The sequence below is a fragment of the Heterocephalus glaber genome, unplaced genomic scaffold (assembly GCF_053883595.1).
Source record: "Heterocephalus glaber isolate CG9 unplaced genomic scaffold, H.glaber_assembly_v1.0 deba00001497, whole genome shotgun sequence".
Lineage (NCBI taxonomy): Eukaryota > Metazoa > Chordata > Mammalia > Rodentia > Bathyergidae > Heterocephalus > Heterocephalus glaber.
In genome coordinates, this window is record NW_028258320.1 from 2,768,202 (window position 1) to 2,786,652 (window position 18,451).

At 56.4% G+C, this 18,451-nt stretch overlaps 1 protein-coding gene across 2 annotated transcripts in view; it reads left to right on the forward strand.

Annotated features, from left to right (window-relative positions):
• Positions 1-2,519: 2,519 nt before the first annotated feature.
• Glp1r (glucagon like peptide 1 receptor) overlaps positions 2,520-18,451 on the forward strand; it is a 29,401-nt gene continuing 13,469 nt past the window's right edge. Inside the window, exons 1-5 of one of the 2 annotated variants that reach the window (XM_004846646.3) lie at positions 2,520-2,640; positions 8,807-8,903; positions 9,135-9,242; positions 16,079-16,197; positions 16,496-16,602. In XM_004846646.3, coding sequence (XP_004846703.1) covers positions 2,563-2,640; positions 8,807-8,903; positions 9,135-9,242; positions 16,079-16,197; positions 16,496-16,602 — 509 coding nt within the window. In that variant the 5' untranslated portion in view covers positions 2,520-2,562. Of the gene's footprint in view, positions 2,641-3,022; positions 8,708-8,806; positions 8,904-9,134; positions 9,243-16,078; positions 16,198-16,495; positions 16,603-18,451 lie in introns of those variants that run through there. The other variant, XM_021259880.2, reaches the window with a different exon arrangement.

The window sequence follows — 18,451 nt, forward strand, 5'->3', positions numbered from 1 at the left end:
CACAGCAATGAAGGCAGCAGGGCCTTCATCCTAAGACAGGAGCAGGAAGGACACTCATTAGGGACAGAGCTGTGCAGGGCTGAGATACAGCACCCTGGCCCTCCTGGAGCTGGGGGCCTGACAGAAGGAGAGGGCTGGGCTTCAGACGACAGGCAGTGTCAGCTGCCCCAGATGTCACAGGAGAGACAGCCCCTCCATCCCTGGATACACTGCAAGCCCACTGTCTGCGGCTGAGCATGCCTAGGAGCAGACCTGCAATGAGGATGGAAGCCCAAGTGGTTTATTTTTATTTGGGGAGTGACTGCAGGAGGCACAAGTCTCCTGCTGTTGGAAAGTGAGACAGGGAAGGAAGGAACACACAACGCTACGTACAGTATTGAGCAGTGACTGCCGTGGGAATCTGGGTGCCTGTGGGAGACTGCAGAGCACGCCTCTGAGCTGTCCCACCCAGTGGGCCAGGACCCTGGGTATTTATCCCTCCATTGCTCCCCCTTTGTGGCTGACAGCTGCTCCTAGGGATCCCACCCTACACCGAGCAGACACAAAAGTAGTAAATTCCTTCCATCCAGAGAAAGGCCCTGGAACAGAGAAAGTGGTCTTTTGAGGGTGGGTCTTTAATAGCATCTTCTTATGACAACAGTGTGTATCACCATTGTACTCTACATGCCATGATGTAATTATTCCTTGAACACCTCCCACCTGCACTAAAACATAATCTCTCTGCAGAGAGGAATGGCCTCACAGCACTGTGCCCCAGGACCTGGCTCAGGTGTTCCACAGATATTTATTGAATAAACAAAATTTGGACTCTACCAACAAGAAGGCTGTCACCAGATGCAGCCCCTCAACCTTTGATGTGAATAATTAGCCACAATGAAATTATTTTCTTTAAAATGTCTGTGGTATGGTGTCATTAGCAACAGAGAGGGGACAGAGTAACAAAAGGCTCAATATTTAACTGAGCTGTTGACTGCTTGGAATAAGGGATACTTTTCCAGGCCTCCTTTGCAGCCACAAATGCCCACGTGATTCAGTTCTGACCAGTGACTACCATTTTCAGGATATGTCTTTATGGGTAGTGTGCTCCTCCTTCCTGGTGCCTGGAATTTGGGCATCATGGCTGGAGATGGAGCAGTAACTTTGGATCATTAAGTAGATACCTTGGACCAGAGAATAATGGAAGGTAGAAGAAGATCCAGGAATCCTGATGATCAGGGAGCAGTCACTCCAACCCTGGGCTGAATCTCCAGGCTTGCTTTACACAGAGCCCTTGGTTACGCCATTTTTATTTGGGATGGAGTTTTCTGTCACTTGCAGCTGAGAATCTAATCCTAAGTGGCACACACAAGGCATTTGGACTTAAGGGACTCTCAAGAGACCAGGCAGAGCTCCTTGGAGAGGAGGACTTCTCTTGTTGAGTGGAAGGCTGTGGCTCCTCCCTCTGGCTGTCTCTGAGCTCAGACAGGTCCTGCCTCCTTCAGGAGTTTGAGAAGTTCTGTTCTCTCTCCAAAATACAGCTATTCTCACAAACTTCCTTTCTCTTTGGAATGGTCCCCAGTGCAGGTCTAGGGTGGGACACTGACTCACCCACCTTTCTCATAGTGGCCCCAAGGCTCTTGGGGTGTGTGTGTGGGGGGGGTCCTGTTTTCCCACCCTCTTGCATTAGGCAAGATAAATCAGTATCTTTGCATCGCATCCCACTTCCGGGCTATAGGACAGGATCCCAGAAGTCTGTGCCGCTCTCCAGCCCTGTACTGTGATTAGGGGCAGGGTGCGGAAACAAAGGCAGGCAAAACCCAAGAGACCCCACGAGCAGGGACACCACACAGAGCCGCAGGCACGGGGCACAGCCATGGGCACACAGAGCCACACCTGCACGGCAGTTGTAACAGCAGGCACTAGGGCTGCAAGGGGTGGCGGCCAAGCTTCCAGAAGCTTCCAGAAAGGTAGCCAGGTGCCTCAACGCCCCCCTGCACCCCGCCGCGATTCCCTAGGGTGATTCCCAGGTGGAGCGGATCGCGTAGACCCTGTCAGGGTTGCTCTGGCCCACTGTCCCCTGCTCCCATCCTTGTCTGCCCCAGCCTCCCTAGAGGACTTGGGGAGGGGCTGGCCCGGCGGGTGGCTCTGTCTTCCAAGTCCCTCACTGCTCTGGAGAGCGCTCTCGGGGAGAGGTCCGACGGGCCGCGTGACCTTGGACGAGTCCCGTGCGCTCCCGACCTCGGTTTCCTTGGGGCCCCCGCATAGTTGGTGGTGGAGGGCGGCTCTCCTGGAGGAGGGCGGGGGCGGGGGCGAGGGCGGGGGCCGGGCCGCTGGTCGCTGCCCGTCACGGCAGGTGGCCCGACCCCTGCACTTCCAGCCTGGGACCTCGGGCGCTGGGCGCGGGGCCGGGATGCGGGCTGCGGCTGCCGGGGCGGGGGACCGCGACCGCCCGGCCCCTCCCGCGGGTGGGGCGGCCCCGCGCCGGCTCCTCCCCCGCCGCCTGCTGCCCGCCGCCCGCCCGGGATCAGTCGCGGCGCGCCGTTCCGCAGGTGGCAGCGATGGCCCGGCACTGAGCGCCCCGCCATGGCCGGCGCCCCCAGCCCGCTGCGCCTCGCGCTCCTGCTGCTCGGGGCGGTGGGCAGGGCCGGCCCCCGCCCCCAGGTGAGCCGGGGGCCCGCGGGGACGGGGACCGGGACGGGGCGCCGCGGGCGCGGGGTCCTGGGCCGGGACTTGAGCGAAACTCCGCCACCGCAGGCAAGCAGCCGTGGGCCTGGGGACCGAGGGGGACTGCAGAGCTTGTGGCCCAGGTGGACAGTGGGTGGGCGGCTCCCCTGCCCCGGCCAGGCCCCACTTCTTGCCGCCCGGGCCCCTCTGCCAGGCGCCAGCTGACTTCGCTGCATCTCTCTCTGTCCTTCCCAAAACCACTTCTCCAACTCCTGTGCTTCTGAAACCCGTGCCAGTCGCCCTGGCACAACCCAGGGTTCGACCCCGCTGGCCACCCCCCCCCCCCACGGTCTGCGATTCTCCCCCTACCCTCCGGTCCTCCATCGTTGATCAAACACGCTGAGAGGTCTGGGAGGGCTGACAGGCTAGGGGTGGAGACCCAGCCTTTCCCTGAAGACCCCAGATGCAGCCTTTGACTCATAGCCCCCAGGGGCCCTGTGGTGGCAGCTTGTCGTCCTTCCTCTGTGACCTCCCAGATGGAACTCAAGTGCCACCCCCTCCCCCCGGCCCCTGCGACAGACGGGCAGGAAGCTCGGTGCAGGGAGAGCCAGGACCCTTCACACACCCTGCCCACCCATTCTGAACCCCTTGTTGACAGCCCACACCAGACCCCCATCTCGGAACAGGCGGGGACACCCTGACCTCCTTGGTGCCACCAGAGAGCAGGTGGCAGGTGGACCTTGGCCTGAGGAAGTGGTCAGCTGCTCTTGGACAGGGCAGTTATCCAGAGATGCTGGGACGTGCTTGAGCAGAGTGGAGGGCAGGCTCGGGTGGCCCGCCCTGTGTGTGGGGACACTCGCTTCCCACCACCTCCTACTCTTACTTCCAGACCTGCAGAACTGAGATCTTTGAGGAGTGGGCCTGCAGAGGCCTTGAAATGTGTCCCAGAGCAGGTGACAGGCCAGGCTGGAGGGGGCAGATGCCATACACTGCCTGAGAACCGGATGTGGGCAGATGTGTCTCTCACCTAAGATGCCAGCACTTTTTTCAGCACTCAAATCCTTTCCTAGACTCATTCTTCCCCTTCCCTGGCTCCCCAGCCAGGCAGGGGCTTTCCTGGTGAACTCGGGATCTTTGTGGGACCATGAGTGCAGACTCACTATGGCTCCCCTGCTGCTGCAGGCCAAGCTAGCATTAAAGGGAGAGAGAAAGTGAGGAGGAACCGTTCTGTGGGCTGCTTGTCTTCTCCCCTGAACCTCTTTTCCCAGAGGTGTCAGGCTCCTTGAACCTGCCCTTTCCTCTGGTCCCCCTTCATTCCACAGTCCTGGGGCACAAGAGGACCAGGGTGGCAGAGAAGGACAGGAGGTGCAGGGCACTGAGCAGAGAGTGTGAGTTTTGGGGGGATGCTCTTGTTGTGGGGCACTGGCACCCCTGGACTCTGCAGGGACGTGACAGGAGGCTTTGAGTTAGACTGCAGTGATTGTGACAAAACCTCATGCACGCAGATCCAACGCTAAAATAATGAATTCTGCATTTTATTTGCTATGAGGTCAACAGGAATAGTTACTCCCCTTTAGTCGCTTTTGGAAGGACAAAAGCTCAGGTAAAGAGGGTTCCCCTCCTCCTCTGGAGCTCTGGGGAGGCCGAAAGCTGCTTCCCTGCAGGCAGGGGGTAGATTGCCTCTGGAAAAGGTGACCTGGGCCTCTCCTTCCTTGTTCCTGGGATAAACCAGTCCCCTCCCCTCTCTTTATCTCCCAAGACCCCCCAGGAGGGAGCTGTCTGTTGAGGAGACAGGCAGGCAGACAGCCTTTGACACCCAAAGTTAAAGCCACACAGATCTGGGTTCATATATCTGCTATTACATGGTGATTTTAGGTAGGGCACCTGACTATCCTGAGCCTCTGTTTCCTCATCTATAAATAGGACTTTATCATGTGGGGTCACAGAGGACTGAGGCGCTGGCACCTGAAATGGTAGCTTTTGTCACTTGGGGGAGTGGATTATTTGTCCTCGGGGACCTGGAACTGCTGAATAGGGCCTGGAGAGGGGCTGTTGGAAGCCTGTCCCTTGAGTCCCAGCGGATGGGGCTGTGCCCAGGTCGGTGTGGCCTTCCTGCTGAACTGGGCTCCCTCCCAGACAAGGTCCCAGCGTAGAGACCAGGCAGAAACAACCGAAAAACCACAACCTGCCCTCGAATCCCTTGTGCTGAGGAAATACAGGACCTTCCTCAGCTGCAGCCTGCCCCTAGGAAATTGCTGTATGTTTCTACACCTCTGTGTGCATGAGTTGCAGAGATAGATTTGCAATAGAGACAGAGAGAGACAGATCAGGAGAGAAGTGTGCGGGCTACACAAGCCCCTGTTTCTCTGTATATCTGTGCGTGACACTGGGTGACATTGCCTGGACTGGAGTCACTGTATGTGCAACATCTCACCATGTAATTGTGTGTCCAACAGTGTGTGTTTGTGACCCCATGTGTGATCCCATGTCTATGAACGTCTGAGTGTGTGTGGTGTGTGTGTGTGGGGAGACCCAGGCCAAGCTCTCGGCATTGGGAATGTCCTGAAGGTGAATGAAGAGCGTGTGTGACAGCGCATGGTCCCCGTGGCTGTGAGAAGACGTGTAGTCTGCCTTCTCGTGCCCGCCTGTTCAGATATGTAAAGCCCACAGCAAGAAAAAGCGGGAAAAGAGAGAAGGGCCTGGAGCTGCTCCTGCAGGGCACAGACACGGGGGCAGGGTTCGGGCTCTGGGAGGTGGCAGGGAGGAGGTCGGGGAGGAGACCCCAGGAGCCTGAAGGGCCGGACCCAGTCGGGATTTCCAGAAATGTGTCTTTGGAGCCCTCTTCCCTCCTTCACTCTTCACTTCCTCCCTTCTCCTCCTCAGTGCCCAGAGAGACCAAGGTCTCCTTCCTCTCCACCCAAATGCTTTCTAGAAAAGGAAAGAATCTGGCAGCTGTATCTGCTCTGAGAAATAGGGGGCCCTCTTCCAGTTGGGGCCAGAACTTGGAGAGATAGAGCCTTCCAGGGTTGGAAAGCCCATGGCTCCGAGAGCTTCCTCTCCCTCCGTGTCTTCCTTCCAACTCTGCCCACAGGGCAGGCCTTGGCAAGTCACCCAGGTATGCATGGTAACTCTGAGAAGGATGCTGTGCCCACTTTCTGATGAGGAAACTGGGGCCCCAAAAGATTAAATGTGTCCCGCATTACCAGCCAGAGCTGGGATATGAACCAGAGGCTTGTGACTGCCTGGTGCCCTTCTCTGCAGACGCACCCCAAACTCCCGAATCTGAGGGATGGCCCGCCTCATTGCCACCTCAGACCCAGGCATTGTCCCCACTTGCCTTCTTCCTCCTCCCAGAGCCACTCCCTGAAGCTTGAAAGGCCTAACCCTAAAAACTCCACCTGCCCTAAGTCTGGGCGGTGGGGAAGGCACCTGGCAGACATCCTGCTGGTCACAGGCTGGGGGCCCGTGTCTCCCCCCACTTCACTGTGCCACTGGCTGGAGTTGCTGCTGGAAGACACCACGGATTGGCAGGATGACTGGTCCTTGGCCATGAAGGTGTATTAGGTTCTTCCTTCTAGAGGTAAAGGAGGGGTGGGCCCCGAAACCCAGCAAGCCAGACCGCCCTGTTCGTTCTACTCTGCCCTCTCCCCTGAGGATCAGACATCCTAAGAAGCACTGCGTGGACTGAGCCCGGTCCACCCGCCAGGGGTGTGGTAAGCCTTACTATCTCGGGGCTCACAATGGCCCGGTGTGGGCAGGGCTGCTGTTGTTTCCCTTCTTGCGTGTGTAAACTGAGGCTAGAAGTTAAAACTTGCACGCAGACTTGCACACTTGCCTCACTGATGGGGGAGTCCCAGGATCCAGCCGGGATCTGAGCTCGAAGCTAGAGCCACTCACCCACCACAGCGTCCCCCGGCCTTGTCCCAGCTCAGAGCCTGGTATCCATCTGTCCCTCTGTTCTCTTCCTATCCCTGTGTGCCCATGTGCTAAGCCTTAGTCCCGACTGTGCCCTCCTGCTGAAATGCCACCCTCCTTCCTCTAGCCTGGCCTCCCCACCATCCCTGTGCTGTGTGCGTCCCCGCCTCATGGTCCTGAGCGCCCCAGAGTCATAGCCTCACTGAGACCTGCTCTGGCCACTCCCGGGGCCTCTGCTTCTCGGCTGCCTTGCTTTTCTGCAGAGCATTTGAACCCCAACACTCAGCAGCCTCCATTCATCTCTGCACGCCCACCCCGGCTGCCACCTAGAACGTGGCACACGTGTGGCTTCTCAGGGGTCCGAGAGGCTGGAGATCCAGGCAGCTCTGCTGCCTGCGAGCAGACCCAGGTTTGGGGGTGAGCTGAGCTGTGTTCCTTCGCAGATCCTGAGCAGGGTAGGGACAGAACAGGTGCTTCTGTCGTGAGGAAGCCCTCTCGCTGAGGGGGAGGCACGGCTCATCCTCAGGGAGCCCCAGTGTGAGGACGGACATGGCCCTCTCCTGAAAAACTCCCAGCCTGAGGGTTTATTTTTTTTTGTACCGGGGATCGAACTCGGAGCCTTGTGGTTGCAAGGCAGGCGGGGAACCACTGAGCTAAATCCCGGCCCTTGCCTGAGGGTTTAATCCCTCACCACTCAGAGGTGGTGATGGAGCCACCTCTATGGAAGCTCCCTGGGGTAGGGTGGCCTGCCGACCTTTAGGCTGCTGTCCCCGGGAGTCCTCCTTCCTACTCCCCAGCTAGACACACCTTCTGCCCCGGTTCCCAGCAGTGACCTTGCTTCCTGCCAGTTTTCCTATTGGAAACAAATACAGTAAGGGGCTCTCTCCCATCTCTCCCTGCTCACCACCAGCAGCTGCTGCACGGAGGGAGGGAGGGAGGAAGAAGAGACCTTTCCCAGGTGAAAGAGGGGAGACGAGAGAGGAAGGAGGGGGTGGGGTACAAGGTGGACCACTAGGGCTCTCTAGTGTGAACTGTGCCACCCCCTCTGGTGTAGGTGCAGTAACGATGTGGCCTTTGTGGTCAGTGTAATTGATTTCTTTTTCTCCATCCCTCCCCGCCAAACCAAATATGTTGACTTTGCTCTCCGGAGAGCTGTGTCCTTCAGTAACTCCCCACCGGCTCACTCATTTCAAGGATGCTCCCAGGGTTCAGAGCAAGCTTGGCTGCTTCTGGAGCTTTCTGGGTGGCTAAAGACAGCTGTCTTATAAACCCCAACTCACCCCAGACCCAGGCAGGGTACCAAGACCGAGAAACCAGGTCTCACGTGTGCTTCGGGGATTTACCAGTCAGGGGTGTGGGCTTCTGAAAAGACGCTGATTTAATTCCCACACACGTGTACATGTTTGTGATTTCAAAAAGTAAATTTTAGTTTTAAATTATATATAGACCCTAAATTGTATACAAGGGGCTCTCTGGTCATTTCTGTAACAGCAGCCAGTGCAGGTGTGATGTCAGTGTTCTGGAACCTTCCCGACCTCTTCCTCCCGTCCTTGGGTCTCCTCCTGCTCCTGGTTGACAGACGCTGGCTAAACCCTGGGTCTGTGTCATGTTAGAGGGGAGCACTGTGCATTCCGTTGCCCTCCTCTACCCATGACTGGCTTTGCAGCTGGGATGCTAACGGACGACAGCCTGGCTCTGTCTGCCCCCCTAATGCCACCGCACCCCACATCTCAGTTCTCCCGCAAGTCACCGAGCTCTGCTTCCTGTGGTGCTGTGTGCCCTGCACAGTGGGGTCCCTCTCCCGCTCTGCCCTGGGTCTCCTTCTAGAGAGGTTGAATGTTCAAGCAGTCCCCGGGCAGGCTGGCTGGGCTCCAGGAGGAGGGGATCCCAGGCAGTGACCAAGCCCGGGCTCTCAGGAAGTCTCTTCTTCAGCCAGAGCAGATGACACCATGAATGAGTCACATACTCCCCACTTCCCCTTCCCCCCACACGCCCCCTGAAAACATCCATTCTGTAGCAATTCGCTGGTACCTACGACCTGTCAAGCTATGCACAGTCCCTGGGAGGGGTGAAGATGTCAAAGGCTGCCCCTGGATCCCCTGTGTGGCAGTCGCTTGTTCCCTCCCTTCTCAGAGGTGACCAATGCGTGGTAAGGTTTGAGCTCTGAGGTCTCCTAGAGGGGCAGAGGGTGGGAGAAGGGCTGGCTGGACCCACAGGGCCCCGTTTCTGCTCCCCTCCTCCCACCCAGGGTGCAACTGTATCCCTCTCGGAGACAGTGCAGAAATGGCGAGAATACCGACGCCAGTGTCTACGAAACCTGACTGAGACTCCACCCCCTGCCACAGGTGAGGCTAGGTGGGGCCCAGCCAACTCTCAGAAGGCTTTGATGGACCCCACCCAAGTGCACGACTGGGCATCAGTTTCCGGTCTGGGATACCATACCTGCCCTGTGCCTCTATCCCTGGGCCAAGCTGCCCCCTCATCTGAATGCCTCCCATCCCCTTTCCACCTGTCCAGATCTTCAGGTGCTTTAAGTCCAGCTCAAGCACTTCCTTCCCTGTCTCCCTCGCCCACAGGCCTGTTCTGCAACCGGACCTTTGATGACTACGCCTGCTGGCCAGACGGGCCACCGGGCTCCTTTGTGAACGTCAGCTGCCCCTGGTACCTGCCCTGGGCCAGCAGCGGTGAGTCTGCAGCCTTCCCTGTGTCCTGGAGGCCGGGCCCAGGGGGGACACTGCTTCCTTGCACCGAGACACAGCTTTGGCCAGTCCAGAGTCTTTAGGCTTCCTGGCCGGTGGCCTGCCTCGGCTGGGGGACGGGATGTCGGCAGCTGTGAGGGGAGTGTGGGGCCTGACGGGAGACAGGAAGGAGACTCCCAATCATCTAGCAGTTGAGGAGGAAGCCAGGTGGCAACACATGCAGGGGTACACAGGGGTGTCTTTGCCCTGGGGTGCGTGCGTGCGCGTGTGTGCGCGCGTGTGTGTGTGTGTGTGTGTGTGTGTGTGTGTGTGTGTCTAGGTGACCCTTCCTGGTAGGGGTGCCTGTCTGCTTCCCAACTCTTCAGGGGTTCATGGGAGCCGTGGTCAGGGTTGGTGGTGTGGCCCTGCACTGGGCAAGGTAACTGGGTAGATGGGACGGGGACAGAGGCTGCAGGGGGCCCCTTGACTTGAGGGTGACTAATACACCCCACCCCTGTCACTCTGTCCCAGCCTCCTGTGCTGAGGCCCCTGGGGTGGGGAATACGGGGAGTCAAGAAGCCTTGCCATGAGGTGCTGAGTCTCCATAAAGGGAGAAAAGACACTTCTCATCATAAAATGTGTCTATGACATTTATTGACACAGTCCTGTCCTCAAAGCAAGGCATTCCTTTAGTTTTTACAGCCACCCCATGCTTATGCTCCTTGTCCAGATCAGGAAACTGAGGCCCCTGGAGGTTTATGGCACTTGTTCCAACTGAGGTGGTAAATGGCAGAGCCGGAATTTGAACCTGGCTTTGTTCTTTCTATTCTTTCTTGGAGGACCTGACCCCAAGCAGAACTTGGTCCATGGGCAGTAGAGAGAATGATCTGGTCAGGCCGGGTGAAGCCAGGGGTTCTCCTGGAGGAGGTGACTGACAGGGCCTGACATGTGCTTCATCCGACCTCAGTTCCTCGGGCAGAGGTGAGGGGCACAGGGGCAGCCAGGCCTGGAGAGAGACAGGCACCAGGCAGGACTCGGAGAGGAGCAGCCCTTCTCGGCACATGTCCTGCATCCAGTCTTCCCACCCACCCTCTGAGGCACGTAATCCCATTGCCCTCCCATTTCCAGAGAGGAAACTGAGGCACAGAGATGCTAAGCGGCTTTTCTAAACTCACATGGCTAGTGAGTGGGAGACCCAGCAATCCGAGGTTAAAGTCACCATGTTTCATTGCTGCGCTTGATTTCCTCGGGGCAGGGGTGGGTACCTGTGTGTGTGGCTCTGGCCTGGGGATGGGTAAGTGGCCTGGGTGACCTCTGCTGGCTGCCACATGCTGGGGAAGTGCGGGGAGCCCTGCAGTCTAGTGGCTCTGCCCGTGGTTGATGACTGGCTGTGTGAGGAGGGACAACTCCCCAGACCTCTCTGTGCCCTGCTTTGCTCCTGGGAGCTGGGATGGAGCCGGCTGAGGTAGGCAGCATTGCAGCTCCCTGAGAGAGCATAGCTGTTAGTGTCTCCCTCCCACCCTGCCTACCTCCGACCGCCCTCATTGGCACACACCTTCCCTGCTTCTCAGAGATTTGGACCATGGCTTGGCCAGCTTGCCTGGGCCGCTAGACCCCAGGGAGCCAGACACGGGACAGGGCCCATCGCTCAGCGCTAAGCGCCCCCAGCTCTGCCTGCCGCTTGTGGCTCCATCCATCACCTTTAATTTTATTTGAGCAGGAAATAGGTCCTGGTGGTGCCCGTTTATGAGCGAACACGGTTTTATTGCTTTCTCCGTGAAGATAGCGGCCTCTGCACAGCCCCCCGCCAGATCCCCCCCACTCCCCCCGCCAGGCTAATTTACTCCCTTTTCCCACACTCAGAACCACCAAATCTGCTTCTTCTCTCTGAGTGAGGGACCTCAGAGACACACAACAGGCTCCTGTGCCATAATTGCCATCTCCGGCCTGGTGCCCCTTTGGCAGAAGCTGCATGGTCCTGGGAACTCCCTGGCCCACCCACACCATGTGGGAGCAGGTTGGGGGGCAGTTGTGGAGCTTCCTTGGGCTGAGCCAGGGTCCCTCAAGGGGACCAAGTAGGTATACAGTGCACTAAGGACCACAGAGCTGGAAAGCTTTAGCACCCTGGGGCCTGAGAAGCAAGGGGGAGGAATGGGGTCGGGGGTCCCCATGGCAGCATGACCGTGGCCACAGAGGAGTGAGCCCACTGCCAGAACCTCAGAATCAAGCAGGGAGGCAGCGGGGAGAAATGTCCCAGGCTGGGTCTTTGACCTGAATGCTGCCCACTGCCCCAGCCCAGCAAAGGACAGGGAACTGAGTGATGCTGTCTCAGCCTTCTGGGATACAGAGCTGAGCAGACAAGTGGCTGCTTTGGGAAAGAATCAAATTCAAAACCATTGTCAGAGTCCTGAGTTAAGTCTTCACCAGGAGCTGGGGGTTCCCTGAGACCGGGTGGTGGAGTGTGCTAGGGAGAAGGGGTCACCTTTGACCATGATGCTGAGTGCGGAGGGAGGCCAGAACCATCGTGTGCCTGAGGCTTGGCATTGGGAAGGGTTCCAGGGATGGGTGACCCAGGGTCGGGCCTGGAAGAACTGGCAGCTGCAGAAGGGAGGAGGAGAGCCATCCGCAGAGGGAGGGAGGAACAACATTCAGGTGGCACCTTGGTCACAGGGCCAGGGCTCAGGCCTCAGAGCTACATGGTGTCCCAGGGAGGCCAGAGAAGCCCTGGAATTCTGAACCCTGGAACTGTGAATCTAGGGGGTCAGGATGGTGCAGAGGGGGCAGGAGTGGATGAGTGGCAGGAGGATCATGTTCCCAGGGAGAGCCTGGTGACACGAGATCGGGTGTCAAGGCTGGTGTCAACCCTTTGGGTGCCCGAGGGGCCCTCAGCAGCCTCTTGTACTCACCAACAGCTGATCTGATCATTACAAATCGTTCCAGGCTCATTAGCTGCCCCACTCCTGATTTCTACCTGTTTGTTAGCTTAGTTCTAATTATATGAGAGTCATAAAAAGCTTTTAAAATAGCCTATAATTCACAATTCTTGGAAACTCTGACAGGTGCCTCCCCTGAGTAATGTTGAGCCTGGGAGCTTTTACTACAGCCCAGGTTGCCAAGGGGAGCCTGAGGGCCAAGCTGGAGTGGCATCATGGGCTGCAGCTCCTTGGGGTTCAGTGAAGTCGGGGGACACAGGGTCTCCACTGTGGCTGTGGAGCGTACTGTGCACCAGGCGCTTCCTATGCTCTATCTCTTGGGAAGGGTCCCCTTTTACAGATAAGGAACCTGAGAGCTGGGAGGTGGAGTGAGCCCCTGGAGGTCCCACCGCTGGTTGAAGGCAGAACCAGGATCTGAACTTGAGTCCCTGGGGTCCTCCTCCTGGGTCCTGATGCCACACACTACCCTTCACCCTGCCCTGCGCGGGTGCCTTCATTGCCAGTCTGCCTTTGACCCTGTCCTCCACTGCAAGGAGGACCGGCACGCGAGGTCTGTGAGTCTCAGCGTCCCAGTCTGTAGAATGGGGCCTGGCAGGTCTTGCTGCCACCTCTGTTGCCACGGTGCAGCAGCTAATGGATTCATGAGCGGCTCTCCACAGCCCTGAGTGCCTGTGTCCACGTGGAAGGGTGGCTGTTAGCTTGATTACAGACGCTGAGACAGTTTCCGGGAGGGGAAGTGTTTAATTGGGAGTTTTATTTCCAGCACCAGGGGCTGACTTAATGAAATATCCCTGGGCCTCCTGGCATGCGGCTGCTGGGTGCTACCTCCTGCTAACAAGCAGAGCCAAGCCCCTGGCTATGATTGGCCAGCTCCTCCTAGGCCAGATAAAGGTGGGCTGATAAGCAGGGCTGTGCCCAGACCTAGCCCACCTCCAGCCAGGATGGGCACCTGGGGACCACAGGCTCCACCAGGAACCAGCCCTGGCTTTCAATATTTGATGCTAATGAAGGGCAACCAACAGATGCACCCCTGCAGGCTGGCTGAGCTTTTCAGGGACACAGTGATCCCTTGGCTCTGTACCAGGAAAGCACACATCTGTACCCACCTCCCCAGCTGGCTCTGAGCAGAGGGCCTGGGACAGTATTGGCTGCCAAGGGCCACACTGGCAAGGGACCCACTGGGCAGGGCTGCATGGTGGGAAATCCAAGTCCCGAGGAAAGGCAGAGGAGTGTTGTTGACTTAGCAATAAGTTTGGCTGCTAAGCTGGCCTTCGGAGGCCAAGAGGTAGAGGTAGAATCTTCACTGTGCTGGGTGATCTTGGGCAAGTTGCATGGCTTCTTAGAGACTCTGTTGCTTCAACTGTAAAATGGGATTAAACATGCTGCGCGCATAACCTGGTTATGATGTGCAAACCACAGATTCAGACACAAATTCTGTGGCTGCACAACCTGCAGAGCAGGAGTGTGGGGAACATGTAGGGAGAGGACCTGCAATTGCAGTGTGCCTGTCGTAGGCCAGGCTGTGGGCCAGCTGTGGGAAGCCACACTGCTGTGGGCTGGTGGCTTGTGTGCCAGAGGCTCCATTGCTGTGTTGTCTCCCTTCATTGGGGCCCCTGGACTCCCTGCTTTCTCCTCCCTTCCTGCCATCCAGCTGGTCTTCCAGGCCAGGCTCTGACACAGTTTCATTCCGCACGGAGTCAGCCCAGGTCCCCATATCTGCATCCAAAGACTGATTTTCTGCTCACCTGAAAACTTGAGCCCAGTAGAGAATTTCAAGCATCCATGCCGCAGATAAGAGAGGCATCTGGGGGCCTGAGAGGCACCCTTCAAGTTGCTACAATCAGACGTGTGCCTGCCCCTCTTCTCTGCCTTCCTAGGGGCCTGATTTTTTGTTAATAACTCCCAGTGTTAATAATGCCCCACGGGAAGTTCCACCATTAGCTTTTTAGGTTGTTGTTTCTCTTCCAGTTGAAGTCTTAAAAGGCATGTTTGTCCAGAGGAAGTAATGCTGCAAGCTAGTTTGCCTGCTGTGAACTCCAATAACTCCTTTCCCTTGGAGGAGGACCTTGTTTAGGGCTTGTTCATGAAAGGAGGGAGAGGAAGAGAGACAGTGCTGGGAGGCTGGCTGTGCTGGGTGACGAGGAGGACAGGGTTCCATGGCAGGCCCTGCTGGTGTGTGACCTTAATGGAAAGGTCTCCCTACCACCTAAGCGGGGCTCAGGATCTGTGTAATGGGGCCCTTGTCCTAGAAGGGTGCCCCTGGGGCCCTGAAGGGTGGGCTGCCAACACGCCTCAGCTTGCCTCAGTATGGCCATGACTTCTCACGGCTAATTCCTCCACCTGGACACTGGCCAGCCACTGCCACCCAGGGCCTCTGGTGGCTTCTCCGTTCTCCTTTCCTCCCACAGCCCAGAAAGCTGGTCTTTACAATCCTTTTAGTCTCTCAAATTTAAAATCCTTTTAAAATGTGTTCTGGCCTCCAGCTTCCCTCCTTGATTCCCCTGTTCCAACCCCACCTCTCTCGCCCTTTGTCCCCTGTGCTGCGGCCTTGGTACCCAACTTACATTCTCCTGCAGAAGGTAAGGAATGAGGCACCTCCTTCTAGAAAGCTTTGTCCTGGCGTCACACAAACTTGGGGCCACGAAGCCACCCATCTCTCTGAGTGGGAGGGCTGGGAGGATAGAGGGGCTGCCACCGCAGCTGTGTCCAGGTGGGATGACAGTGGTCACGTGATGTCCACCGCCAGCTCTGCTGGGGCTGTTTGCAGCACTCCTTCCTAGGGACTTTTCTGGTTTTTCTGTGAGAGTCTTGGCTCCATATTTGGAGTCCCAGGAGGAGTGCTGGGTTGCTCCCCTCTGGCAGACTAGGAGGCCTCCAAGGGCAGCTTCTACCTTCAGCATATGGCCTGGGGTTTCTTAGAGGTAGAAGCTTGGTTTTTCCCCACAAAGGGAGAATTTCCAAGGGCAAAGACTGTGTCTGCCCTGTGAGACTGTGTGTTTCTTTCAGAGCAGATGGTCTTTGAAAGGAAATCTATGTCTCCTTATCAGACTGGGGCTCCGCAGATGGGGCTGTGTCCCCTTCCAGCGAGGGCTTCCTGAGGACAAGGCTGTGCCTCCATCAGAGCCAGGCCTTCTTCAGACAGGACTGTGTCTCCCTTCAGACTGGGGCTCCCTGAGGACAATGCCAAGTCTCTCTCAGACCAAGACTCCCTGAGGATGAGGCTGTGTCTCCCCTCAGACTGGGGCTCCCCATGGGTGAGGTTCCCTGAGGACATTGCCATGTCTCTCTGAGGCTGGGGCTCCCTGAGACAAGTCTGTTTCCCCTCACAGACTTTGGGGCTCCCCAATGTAGCGGCCGCCTCACCCCTTTCTCTCAGCTCTGCAGCGCCAGCCTTGTTCTTAGGGTCCTTTCACCCCAAGGAGTGTGAGCAGGGGATGGGCACTGAGTCTGGAAAATCAGGAATCGTGGAGCGGCTGTGGGCCTGGCAGGGCCGCTTCTGCCCAGCACCAGCCCTTGTCAGGAGTGTGATGTGAGGCTGGGACTGGGACATGGATCAGGACTAAACTGACCTCAGCTCCAAGATGGAGATTCATCCGAGCGCAGTCCCAGGTGATCAGGAGGAAGAGCCTAGTGATCTTCACCTGTTGACACCCTGTCCCATGCCTGGGCCGTCATGGTTCATGGTGTGAGAGGAAGAACTAGGAGTGTGTGTGTGTGAGAGTGTGTGTGAGAGTGTGTGTGTGAGTGTACATATATGTATGCATGCAGGGGGTCCAGCGTGCCAGCAACTCGGGAGCATCAGTCCTGGGAAAGCAGGGGTGACCGTGAGCCTGGGGAGCCACAAGGGCTCCAGCACTGGGTGGGCCGCCTACCTGGCGCCGAGGCTCAGCAGCCCATCTCCCCACCCAGTGCTGCAGGGCCATGTGTACCGGTTCTGCACCCCAGAGGGCCTCTGGCTGCACAGGGACAACTCCAGCCTGCCCTGGAGGGACCTGTCGGAGTGCGAGGAGTCCCAACGCGGGGAGAAAGTGAGCTGAGCAGGGGCTTGGAGCCCGAGAAGGGGCGGTAGGGTCTCCGCATCCCGGGGCCTGCCTGTGGCGTCTCACCCAGCCCTGGCTCTGGTTTGCACACGGTGCTGTGTGGCCTTGAGCTCGACCTCAGGAGTCCCATGTCCATCTGCACAGATTATTGTCTTTCTTGGTTCTGGAATCCCCAGGGGGGCCTGACCTGGGCCCCACCTCTGTCCCTGTGTCTGGGAAAGAAGAATGGGGGAGAGGGGGCCGTGGGCTGTGCCCCATCCATACTCGTGTCCCTGTGTGCACACAGAGCTCCCCGGAGGAGCAGCTCCTGTCCCTTTACATCATCTACACAGTGGGCTACGCGCTGTCCTTCTCCACCCTGGTCATCGCCTCTGCCATCCTCCTTAGCTTCAGGTAAGGGGTCTGCAGCCTGGAGGGGGCTGCTTTCCGCTCCCTCTCCGGGGTAGAGGAGGGCTGCAAACCAAGGTGACAGTGCAGCAGGTCCTTCTCTCCGAAGTGCAGGAGGTTGGAGACCGGGCCTGGCGATCAGTCTGGCAGATCTAATCTCTGCTGTGTCCCCAGGTGCATATGGACTGCACAATAGGCACCGTCCCCAGCCTGCTTTACCAACGCATGGAAGCCCGGGGACCCTCTGCAGTGAGCAGATGTGACTTAAATGATCAAAAATTCAATGTGATTTTACAAAAGATTCAGTGATTAGGGATTCTGCTCTCTTTGGAGCTTGATGGCCTCGGTGGAAACATTCTTTCTGAGGTCAAATCTAGATGATACCCTTCTTCCAGGGTAGAAGCTGGATGGCAGGGATGTAGCTCAGTGGTGCCGCTGCCTGCCTCGCAAATGCAAGGTCCCGAGTTCGATCCCCCGTACCAAAAATAAACAAACAGAGTAGGGGCTGGGGAGCAGCTTCCTTTGCCTTGTAGGATGCTGAGGACGGGGACCTCAGGACACCAAGCAGCAGGAGCAGCGACACCTGTCCTCCTGTCCTCAAGGAACCTGGTGCAGTGCTGGTCACACAGTCAGTGCTCAGTAAATGCATTTATTGGATGAGTATTCTCCTCTTTTATTATGAATTAGTTCTGAGATTCAGAAGCACAGTGACTCGGGAATAAAGCATTGTGCTCCCCTGGTGACCCTGTCCAACTGGGTCCCTAACCCTGCCCAACCCTGCCTGCCAGAGCTAAACCTCTGAATTTACCTCTTGTAATTCTTACTCATTTCCTTAGCCTATTACCATATTTGTAAGCATCTGTAAAAATATATAGCTGGGTCTTGTGTATTTTTTTTTTTTTTGGTACCAGGGCTCGAACTCGGATCCTTGTGCTTACAGGGCAGGCGGCAGAATCACTGAGCTAAATCCCCGGCCCTGGGTTTTGTGTATTTTTAACAACACATTGTACATATTCATCTGCAGTTTTTCTGCGATCCAACATTACATTGAGATTCATTCCCATTGATAGAGGCAGTTCTGTTTCATTAATTTTAACTGTCATTCTGGATTCCATTGTTGTAACACCATTTATTTGTCTGTAGTTGTTTTGATGGATATTTGAAGTGTTTCCTTTTTTTCTTTCTTTCTGAATGACAAACTCTGCTCCAATGGACGTTCTTATCTGTAACCCCTTGTGTGGTCCCCTGGGCCGTATAACTGGGGGTAGAATTGCCCAACAAATGCCACTTGCTTTGCCAGTTTACTGGTTGGTATTGACTTGTTCTCCAAAGGGAGTATTTCAGTTTGCCTCTCACCAGTAGTAGAAGAGGTCCCTTTGCAGAATATTCTCATCCATATTTCACGTTTTCAGAATTAAGTGTTGCTAATCTGAAGTGTGTGAAATATCCCTGATAACTAGAGACAAAAAGCATATTTTCATATTGTAGCCTATGAATTACTTGCTCACTTCCTTTGCTTAGTTTTTAGTTGGTTTATTTGGGTTTTTCTTGTTTATTTTAGGCATTCATTATTCTGGATACTAAGCCAGCATGTACCCTCTCTGAGTCTGTGGCTTATTTCTTCACTCACTCTTGTGGTGCCTTTTATGCACAGCAGTTCTACACTTTAATATAACGAAACAGGTCGATTTATCAATACGTGCTGCCACTTGATAAAAAAAATTAACTTTATCAATGGATTAAGAATTTATTTTTTGGGGGGGCCGGGGATTTAGCTCAGTGGTTCCGGCGCCTGCGTCGAAAGCTCAAGGTCCTGAGTTCAATCCCCGGTACAAAAAAAAAAAAAGAATTTATT